This window comes from Diabrotica virgifera, chromosome 7 (assembly GCF_917563875.1).
Source record: "Diabrotica virgifera virgifera chromosome 7, PGI_DIABVI_V3a".
NCBI classification, from domain to species: Eukaryota; Metazoa; Arthropoda; class Insecta; order Coleoptera; family Chrysomelidae; genus Diabrotica; species Diabrotica virgifera.
In genome coordinates, this window is record NC_065449.1 from 241,596,839 (window position 1) to 241,608,583 (window position 11,745).

At 30.6% G+C, this 11,745-nt stretch overlaps 1 protein-coding gene across 1 annotated transcript; it reads right to left on the bottom strand.

Moving 5' to 3' along the window:
- Window positions 1-3,816: 3,816 nt before the first annotated feature.
- LOC114342190 (uncharacterized) lies at window positions 3,817-11,490 on the bottom strand. The gene is made up of 3 exons (XM_028292980.2): window positions 11,335-11,490; window positions 10,932-11,148; window positions 3,817-6,182 (listed from the first exon to the last, which is right to left on the bottom strand). The coding sequence occupies exons 2-3, from the start codon at window positions 11,042-11,044 to the stop codon at window positions 4,979-4,981; spliced, it is 1,317 nt and encodes a 438-aa protein (XP_028148781.2). The 5' UTR covers window positions 11,045-11,148; window positions 11,335-11,490; the 3' UTR covers window positions 3,817-4,978.
- Between the last annotated feature and the right edge of the window lie 255 nt (window positions 11,491-11,745).

Consider the following 11,745-nt stretch of genomic DNA (forward strand, 5'->3'; position numbering starts at 1 on the left):
GATGATCTTCGCACATGATGACACATGGTCTCCGTGGGTAAAGGTTTAAGGTGAATGAATTTCAATACTAACTGCGCTGATAAGCAGGTTCAAACCCCAATGGAAATCTTTATTTTTTTTATACATTTTATGATTGTAAGTTTATTTATTATATAATTTTTTTTTCAGAAAATACGTATTTAGTTAAAAATTTTTCCTACATTGTTCAGAAATCATTTGTGGCATTTTTCAATGTGTTTGTTTTATTCTTTTATTATTTTAATTTTTGGCACTGCTTTAATAAAATTTTTTGATAAGTAGTAAGTATTAAAATTAGTTTAATATGTAAAAAAATATAAAAAAACTGTTTAAAGTATATTAATTTCGTTGAAATCATAATAGAAGTATAACTTCTTACGTGCGTACAAAGTACACACACATTCTTTTTTTATATACCTCGTATAAAATTAATAAAATTTGATATAATATGATGGTTGCATCATAAATCTTAGACCATGAAGAGCTTTTTATGAAGAATATCTTTTCTTCGTCAAATTAAAAATAAAAGAGTTATAAATGAAAATGTTGTTGGTATCCATAATTTGAGAAAAATTTTCAAATATTCTTTTCCATTAGAAGGATGTACTTGCACATATCAGACCATAATGTTTTATTCCAAACAACATTTCATATAGTCGGTTCGCTAAACTCAGACACAACTGGCTAGTGATTTTAGTCAGTAATTTTGCCAATTTGGCAAAAAAAATAATTACTAAATAGTTAATAATTATTAAACAATAATTAGTAATTTTGCCAATTTTGACAAAATTGGCCAAAAATAGTTTGAGTTTAGCGAACCGACATTTTCATTTCATAACAAATGGAACAGTTTATTTATCATTAGGTACTCCCATTAAAGGGGAGACCGTATACTCGTATAAACTTTTTTAAAATTGTTAATAAAATATTGCTTTCATATACTCAAATTGTATGTTTAAACATCGTATTTATTTTATATAATAATTAAATTCACTATCAAATGTCATTGACACGTATTTTATTAATACTTTATTTAAAATTTAGTTTGACATTCACTAAGCGTCAAACTCAAATAATGTAAATAACCTATGCTTTGCTTAACAAATTCAGATTAAAAAACTAGCCTACTTACTAGCAACGATTTCAGCTGGACGTGTAGTGTGTCGGCAGAAAATAAAAGGATTGTGACGTCACATTTTAGACTTTGAGGTCGATTATCTCGAAGACGGTTAGAGATATCGAAATGCCGTTTTCAGATTTGGATTCAGAAGACAAAACTACATATTAGGCTTAAAATCGCACAAAAATTAGCACAAATCGATGTAAGTAAATTACGAAACCCACTCGTACGAAAACACCTGACAGATGAAATCAATAATTGATTAATGAATGTTAAAAAAAATTCTACAAAATACTGAAACGAATATAAAATAGTTATTAATAAAGACAGAAATAGATAAGTACAAGTAAAAAAGAAATTATGACACCAACCAAATCCAAAAAGAAACAATTCATAACAGAAGAAATTCTAGATTTAATGTAAGAAAAACTTAAACAAAACTAAGATAATCAGATGTACAGAAAAATGGAAAAACTAATAAAATACAAAATTAAGCAAGAGACAGAAGAATGGATAAAATGACGATGTGCAAAAATAGAAGAATAACAGACATGATAGTTCCAACATACAAATAAATTAAAAAAAGAGATGGACAGAATACATTAATGAGTTGTTCAAGATAGATGCTTTAACATCTTTTGTCTATCTACTCCACCAAACGCCTGTTTAAAATCGATATATAAGTTGTAAAGTGGTATGTTACATTCAACACATTTTTCATTTATAACTCTTAACATTTGATTTGTTAAGTTAAAAGATTTGTTATGTTATACAGATATTTACAAAGTTATAACCAATTTTGTATGAAAATCGTAACAAGTTCAACTCCCTGTATAAATAAAAATAAGCACAACAGCAATGGTTTACTCATGCCATATTTTTTTATTTATTGTCAAAATTTTCAATAATTATTGACATTGCTAATTTTCTAATGTACTATTGAAAAGTACCATTACCCTACTTTAATTTTTATATAACATTCCCTATGTCCAAATTTATTAGTTTTCTAGATATTTTCATTTTTCAGAGCAAATTATTTTAGTTGTCTAAATTTATCTAAATTTTAAGTAAGCCATGACTGAATTGACAATTGACGATTACATTATCAATCTGGTAATCAATGTAACAATGTAGCAAATAAAGAAATAAAAATAATTTATTAGTACCTAATACGCTAGAGCTCGTACGTAGAGGGGATATTTACAAATTCGCGAGCGCCAGTAGTGGCAAGCCTGTAAATCTTTACCGGAAATTTGACATAAATGTCAAAGTGATTAATTTAAAATTAAAATTAAAAACATTAATTATAAAAAATATTAGTTGGTCAAAGCTGTGGTATATATTTTTATCTTAAATATACTTACGTTTTAAATACTGAATTTAAGTTTTTTTAATGTTCCGTAATATGTAACTATAAATTAATCTATTAATCTTAGCGCCATCTACACGATACTTGTGAAAGTATCCGAAGTAAGAAATTCATATTTTATCAACAGAACGTCAAAAATCGATTACAATTTAATTACTTTTTTGCGTTGTAAATATTAAGCGATAACAATTAAATAATAAATTTAAAAATTACCGGTGAAAGTTGAATTAGTAGTCCGCTAGGAACGACACCAGCGAAGCTCAGAGCGTATAAATTTTACAAAAAAAACCCAAACACAAATTACAACATTTTGTGAAGACAATTAAACACTACTTTTGTATGTAAAAGTAACAATGTAACAAATCAAGAACGAAAAATAATTTATCAGTAATACATTTTGCAAAAAAACATGTTTGAAAAAATTAGAAGCTACTTTTAATAAAATATTTTTAATATTTAATTACATAAGGTGTTCAAAATTACCTCCTAACACATTTATGAACGACTAAAAACGATCATTGAATGAGCTACTTACTCTACGAATCATTTCTATTTTTCATCTCATCCCTTGTTGTTGGAGGTATTTTATAAACTTCATTATTAACGTAACCCCAAAAAGATCAGTCCAGTTTATTAAATTCTAAAAAGTCCACAAGGAAAAAGTTTTCCTGTAGTTCGCTGTATACCATGTACCTAATACAAAAAACAGTAAATCCTTTATAAAAGGTATATTTAAAATCCCTAAAAAGGGCTACATCACAATCAGAACTAGTTTTCGACTGGTTTACCAGTCATTATCAGTGCCGACGTGAAGTTTACATGCTAACCACCAAGATATAATTTTACAAAAATATGTGGGTCAAAGCCCTATATACATGGTCTGTCAGGAAACATCGGTTAAAGATGCCAATTAAAACAAGGATGTTAAAAATATTTTACCATTATGCCCTAGGTAACATCTGAGCTGTAGTGTAACTTATTACATGGTGGAAGTCAGGTAGCAAGTAGTGGAAGTCATCATTCTACCTGACTTCCACCATGTAATCAAGTCACACTACAGCTCAGATGTTACCTAGGGCACAATGGTAAAATATTTCTAACATCCATGTTTTAATTGGCATCTTTAACCGATGTTTCCTTAACGGACCACGTATATAGGGCTTTGACCCACATATTTTTGTAAACTTATATCTTGGTGGTTAGCATGTAAACTTCACGTAAGCACTGATGATGACTGGTAAACCAGTCGAAAACTAGTTCTGATTGTGATGTAGCCCATTTTAGGGATTTTAAATATACCTTTTATAAAGGATTTACTGTTTTTTTTTATTAAATTCTGGTGATTTGGGTAGCCACGCTACTGGTCTATTGAAAAATGAAAATATCTCGAAAACTAATAAATTTCGACATAGGGAATATTATCTAAAAATAAAAGTACGGTAATGGTTCTTTTCAATAGTGATATAAAATACAGGGTGTTCCATTTAAAATTACTGAGAAAATAATGTACTTGCGTTTTGACTCACCCTGTATTTGATATAAAGAAAATTAGCAAAATCAATCATTCTTGAAAATTTTGACAATACGTAAAAAATATGGCATTAATAAACCATTGCTGTTTTGCTTATTTTTATTTATACAGGGAGTTGAACTTGTTCCGATTTTCATATAAAATTGGTTATAACTTTGTAAATACCCTGTATAACATAACAAACCTTTATATTTTTGTGATGGAGAAGTTAACAGGATTTTGAATATAAAATAAAATATAGGGTGTTCCATTTAAAAAAACATAAGTTTGATCTGCCACTGTATTATCGAACACTCTGTAACATTTTATCTAATTTTGTAATGTAAAGCTCAAAGGTGGCTAAAATTTTTGTTATTAACTTTTATTGCTATCTATTATTATAGCGCATCTATTTAGCTTTACCCCACTAATCAATCACCCTGTATAGTTGACCTCTTTGGTCTGAAACCACATTGGTTTCACCAATAATTTCTTCCGAAAACGATTCCAGGCAGTTGTATATAATTCCTGGTAACATCTTGTAGACAAAATTTAAAACTGTTAGGCCCCTACAATTTTCGCCAATTCGTTTGTCTCCCCCCTTGTACATAGGAAATATGATTTGATTCTTACTTTCCAATCCTCTGGGATGACTTCTAGTGTCCATATGCGGTACATTAGTTTGTGGATACGCTTCCATAACACATGTCCACCACTTTTTCTCAGTTCTGCAGTTATTCCATATGTTCCAGTTGCTTTATTTTTTAGATGTTTTTTTCAATGGTTTCCCAGTTTCTTCCAATGTTGGTTACTCAACTATTTGTTCTGCTATATGGTGAATTATTTCTTCATCTTGGTTTTGTTCTTTTTCTGGGTTTAAGAGCTCTTAAAAACACTCCTTCCACCTTTTCATTAGTTCCTCTTTCTCATTATACCCTGTTACCAACACCAATTAAGTACATTATGAGTAATACTGCTCATCGTCTATAATAAGAGGAAGAAAATTCGTTAAAGCAGCACATAACTGAACTATCACTGATGTTTGGGGCAGATAAAAATTTGGAATTTGCTGTAATATATTGTAACACTTTATTCTTCGAATCGCCCTCTCTACAGGGATCATAAGTTTCGGTATTTCTGTTTCATACACCTGTGCCTCTGTAAGCTGCATACGGAAAGGGGGAATATGTAAGTCTACCCCCTTAGGCAATAAATCTTTAAGTAACAAGAAATCTTTATCAGCAACAATAACATCACCATAGCCCATTTGGTCTAGGATGCCACAGTGTTCAACAATGCCACGGTTAGAAGCGGGTCCAGCATATGCACTGCTGACATATGTGACGACACCATTCGGTGCTACTCCTACAAGAACTTTCCAGGTGTTACAATCTTTAAAAGAACTGTCCGTTAATTGTTGTTGTTGCGAATTGGTAGGAGTTTCTGTGTGCACTTCTATACAATCTAAAATTATTCTACAATTTCTACATGATAAAAAGACAGTTGGAAGGCTTATTTGATTTTTTGCTCTGCTGGGTATCTTGTCCATAAGATGTTTAAATAAAATTTCATGCAATGCATATATCCATGTCATCAAAGTATTGGTGACAGTGGCTGTACTGCAATTAAACCTTATCGCCAAATCTTCATGTGGTAAATTTAACCTTAATTTCATTAGTGTCATTAGCATTTGGTCAATTTTGGGTAAACTAGTTACTTGCCATTTTTCGTAATAATTTAACTCAAAACTATTCATAAGGTCAAATACTACTAAGTATAGAGCACTGGACGTTATTCCTGTATACATTTCAACATGAGCATCATTATTTTTAATTTGTTCAAAACTAAACCGGCATGAAAGATTTTTCAATTTTCCAGTTAGTTGATTTACTTCTTTGAGAAAGTGATTTTCTGCATCTACAGATGCATTACTTTTTTCTGGCAGACATCCAGCCACTTCCTCTGTGTGCATTGATGTGGGTGGACCTGGTTCAGGACTATTTCTTGAAGGTCCAGCCCTTTCATCTACAATATCAATGGAAGATGAAGTTGTCCCTTCATCTAAGGAGGAACGCTCAAAAATTGTAGGTCTATTTTTCCTATCTTGGTCCACAAAATGACAACTACAAACTAAAGAGTCTTGAGATGGTTCTTCATTTTCTCTTCTAAAACAGACCAAAATAAAAGTTAATTAATTAAAATTAATTTTAGCCCAAGTAACATACAAATACTTCTGGAAATACCACAAGCTACTTAAAGATAAAAACCTGAGCAAGAAAACAAAGACAAAGATATATAGAGCGACAATTAGACCAGTCATCACCTATGGAGCAGAAACAATGTGCCTTACAAAAAAAGATGAAGAAAAACTGAGAATAATAGAAAGAAAAATTATGAGGAGAATACATGGTCCAATTAAAACAGATCAAGGAGAAATACGAATTCTGATGAATCACGAAATAAGAAATCTAATGGAAGGAGAATACATAGTGAGATTTATTAAAGCACAAAGACTAAAATGGTTTGGTCCACATCCAAAGAAGAGGAGTGGATGAACTAATTAGGCAGATAACAAATTGGACGCCAGTAATAAACAGACCTAGAGGAAGACTGAAAATAAGATGGGAAGATCAACTGCGAGAGGATATATCCAATATGGAAATTACAGGCTGGAGAGAAAAATACAGAATAGGAAAGAATGGAAACAGATCACAGAGAAAGCAAAAAAACACGAAAATCTATAAAGGATAATGAAGAGGGCTTATGCGGACCAATCCACCACATGAAATGGATTTAAAGAGCTCATGAACCTGAGCGACCAATACTCTACTAGAGTGACCGGTCTATACAGGGTGTAACAAAAATACAGGTCATAAATTAAATCACATATTCTGGGACCAAAAATAGTTCTATTGAACCTAACTTACCTTAGTACAAATATGCACACAAAAATAGTTACAGCCCTTTGAAGTTACACGATAAAAATCGATTTTTTCTGATATATCGAAAACTATTACAGATTTTTTAATGAAAATAGACAAGTGGCATTCTTAGGGCAGGAACATTTTAAAAATAAATTATAGTTAAATTTGTGCACCCCATAAAAACTTTATGGGGGTTTTGTTCCCTTAAACCTCCCAAACTTTTTTGTATGTTCCAATTAAATTATTATTGTGGTACCCTTAGTTAAACACAATGTTTTTAAAACTTTTTTGCCTCTTAATATTTTTTCGATAAACCAGTTTTAATCGAGATGCGGCTTCTTTTTTAATATGTTTACATAAAAATTTTATGGGGGTTCTATACCTTTAAACCCTCCAAATGTTTGTGTACGTTCCAATTAAACTATTATTGCGGTACCATTAGTTAAACAGGGTGTTTTTTAAACTTTTTTGCCTCTTAGTATTTTTCGGATGAGGCACCTTTTATCGAGATGTGGCTTCTTTTCTAATATGGTTCAAAATATACCTCAAACTGTAATTTATAAAAAAAATCATATTATTACCAGGTCTCTACAATCGTACGTAACAGTATACAAATATGTGGTGGATTTGACAATTATTCAAAATATCTCGATAAAAACTAGCTTTTCCAAAAAGTACTAAGAGGCAAAAAACTTTTAAAAATATTGTGTTTAACTAAGACGTACAAAAAAGTTTGGGGGGGGGGGGGGGGTTTAAGGGAACAAAACCCCCATAAAATTTTTATGGGGTGCACAAATTCAACTATAATTTATTTTTAAAATGTTCCTGCCATAAGAATGCCACTTGTCTATAAACTATATTAGAGATTAAAAAATCTCTAATAGTTTTCGATATATCAGAAAAAATCGATTTTTATCGTGTAACTTCAAAGGGCTGTAACTTTTTTTGTGTGCATATTTGTAGTAAGGTAAGTTAGGTTCAATCGAACTATTTTTGGTCCCAGAATATGTGATTTAATTTATGACCTGTATTTTTGTTACACCCTGTATATATAACATACCACAATAATTGTTATTAAATTTTAAATTTTTCACAATCATGACAGATATAGTAGGAAAAATAAAAGATTACCCATGAGCGATCATATGATTACCCATGAGCGACATCTTTTCTATGTTAAAGAAAATAATGAACTAGTACCACTACTATAAGAACAGCTTATTTAATTATTACATGTACTTGCGTTGGCCAATTTTTTTTGGTGACACGGTGACAGAAAAATACAGCGTGTTTTATTTGTTTGTTCATAGGTAATCTTTCATTTTTCCTACTGTACTAGTACATAATATAAATCTGAAAAGACAATCACAGAAAATCTGAAATGAGAATTATTAACAACTGGTTGATCTACAAAATGGGCAATTACCAACTGGTTGAATAGACTGGCTTCCACAAAGGATTATAGTACATCAGACCATCTGCTGATAACGAGAACATTGATAGCAAAGCAAATGAAAAGCCATTTAATACTAGATGTGAGTCATATAACAAGCTACAGTAAAACCTGCCATATCCGGATCAATGTGGCGACAGACCGATCCTGATATGAAAAAATCCGGATATCTAGACCACTTATTTTATAATCTCTGAAACGTTTTCTCCTTCATACATTCCAGTAATCAACGCCATCAATAACTTTCGTCGATAGACACGTTTTATAGATTCTATAATACATTATTTCGCCATCTTTTAGTTCTTTTGGGTCGGGATGAGAGGGTGCGTTGTCCAACAGCAGGACAGCCTTTCTCGGTAGATTTCGGTAGATCCCGACGGCAGAACCGTCCGGATATGACAGGTCCGGATATGGCAGGTTGTACTGTATTAATAATAATTGTAGAATAGATTCGAGATATAGACAATTAATACCTACACAATATACAGTATGTCCCTGTAAGTTGCATCCATATGGAAAACTTTTTATTATTAATTTTACGAAAAAAAGTTATTCTTATACGAGGTATGTCAAAAAGTTTGAATTTCACTCAAGAGTAAAGAAGCTTTATTTTTCACAATATTGAAAATTGCTATTCTGAAAAGTTGTTTGGAATTAAAAACTATATTCTAGTATGCAATTACATCCTTCTAATTGAATTTTTTTTTTAATTATGGATAACTAACATTATTTTCAGTTATTTCAATTCAGATAACTCTTTTATTATTAATTTTATGAAAAAAAGTGATTCTTAATAAGAAGTTCTGCATGGTCTAAGACCTAAAATACAACCATCTTATGTCAAATTTTATCAATTTTATACGAGGTATGTCAAAAAATGAATTTCGCTCAAAGGTAAAATACATTTATTTTTCACAATATCGAAAATTGTTACTATGAAAAGTTATTTAGAATTAAAAACAATGTTTCACTATGTAATTACATCCTTCTAATTGAAATATTCTGAACTATAGAGGTACTTTACTTTTGATCTAAATTTATCGTTTTTGACATACCTCGTATAAAATTGATAAAATTTGATATAAGATGGTTGTATTTTAGGTTTTAGACCATCCAAAACTTTTTATTAAGAATCACTTTTTTTTCGTAAAATTAATAATAAAAGAGTTATCAGAATTGAAATAACTGAAAATAATGTTAGTTAAGTATCCATAATTTTTCAAAAATTTTTTTTTCAATTAGAAGGATGCAATTGCATATTAGAATATAATTTTTAATTCCAAACAACTTTTCATAATAGCAATTTTCAATATTGTGAAAAATAAAGCTACTTTACTCTTGAGTGAAATTCAAACTTTTCGACATACCTCGTATAAAATTCATAAAATTTGATATCTGATGGTTGCATCTTGGGTTTTGGACCATGCAGAACTTTTTATAAAAAATAACTTTTTTTCGTAAAATTTATAATAAAAAAGTTTTCCATATGGATACAACTTACAGGGACATACTGTATATGAAAATGCAACTATGATAGTACAACTAGACGAAAATACAAATCCCATCCCCATTAAGAGATGAGTAAGAAAAGGAGACATAATATTTGCGAATGCTTTTTTGCAAATTTTAAAGTCTTCAAAACTACAAATTGGTCAAATTACGGCATTAATATTAATGGCAACAAGTTAAATCCCCTTATATTCGCTGATGACATTGTGGTTATAGCGAGTACATTCGAGGAACTGCAAATTATGATGGAGGATTTCACAGGCAGTTCCCAATACATCAGCCTAAAATGAATATGAGAAAAACAAAAACAATGACAAACACTGATGATCCCAGTCATATAAATGGTAGTGAGATCAAACAAGTCCAGGAATATATCTACCTACACTAAAATCAAAATAAAGATGCACTAGTTATAAACAAACCAAGACACATTGAATGTTACGAGGAGCACTCCCGAATCATGATTTTCAATGTAAATCATGATTTACAAAGGGGGGGTTCAAAATGGCTTGATTTGTCAACAACACCTAATGGAGTTAAGCGTAAAGCGTATAGAGCTCAAAGTAGATCCCAATAGAGGGAGGATTATAACTCCCAAAACCCCCCAGGTTACACCTATGATGTATAATGTATATGCATTGTAAATCATGATTTGGGAGTGCTCCTTGTAACATTCAACGTGTCTTGGTTTGCTTATTTCTAGTGCATCTTTATTATGGTTTTAGTAGGGGCATGCTACGTGAATAAGTCTATTAAAAGAATAGCCAGAACAAATTGGAAATATGTTGCTCAGGATAGAGACTGATGGAAGGAGTTGGAAGAGGCCCATGTTCAAACATGTATGATAGAAGGCTAAGAAGTAATAGTTTTGTTAACAGACAGTTCATGATTGGTTTTTGACTGATTCACATGCACAGTTCCGATTTCCAGCATTTGAAAACAGAACTGCGCATGCGAATCAGTCAGAAACCAGTCATGGACTGCCTCTGTGAACAAAGCTAATATTACAACAAACTAACAACTATTACCTTATGAGATTTATCCATTTCTGTCTTTCCGATAGTTCAGCAGGGAATACAAAAAACTTGCACATTTTTTGTTCACTATCATGTTTACAGCTTGGAGCAAAGCACATAACCATTTTATTAATTAGATGGATGTAATAATAAAATAACTGTCCTTATTAAATACCTAAACTATGAGAAAAGGAATATCTTTAGTCTTTTAGGGGATAAACGCTGGCACCTAAAAAAAAATAAATTATTAATTTAAATACTTTTCAACTTCGTAAATAAATTCAATGATTTATTGATTAACTTTAAACAAGATACCTTGAAATACTGTAAAAAATAATTAAAGTTTATTATTTTATTCAAACAATAACATAACCTTAAAACATGCACATTGAGAGTAAATCTTTGATCTTCTTACCTTACAAATTCACGAAAAACAAATAATACCAATCACACACAATTGAATGTTCATCACTAAAAGCCTTATTTACTTTTCAAATAATTAAAAAATAATATTTTTGGGACAAATTCAGAGGAAGGAAATAGAAATTACAAGTTTTTTGAAAGGTTTTCCCGCCCATTGTGACGTCAGAGCTTATGAGTCCATTAGTCGAAGTTGCGCCAAATGTAGGCAACTTACAGTTACGATTTAAATCAAAATAATAATTTACCTAAACAAAATGTATTTAACCTTTTCTAACACATAAGTACATATTATTTAGAAAAAACTACTTTCTGTCTAAAAAATTACTACAAAAGTTTTTTCATTTGCAAATACATAAGTCATGTAAAAAAGTGTATGTAATCACAGAAGTCAAGTGAGCGACTT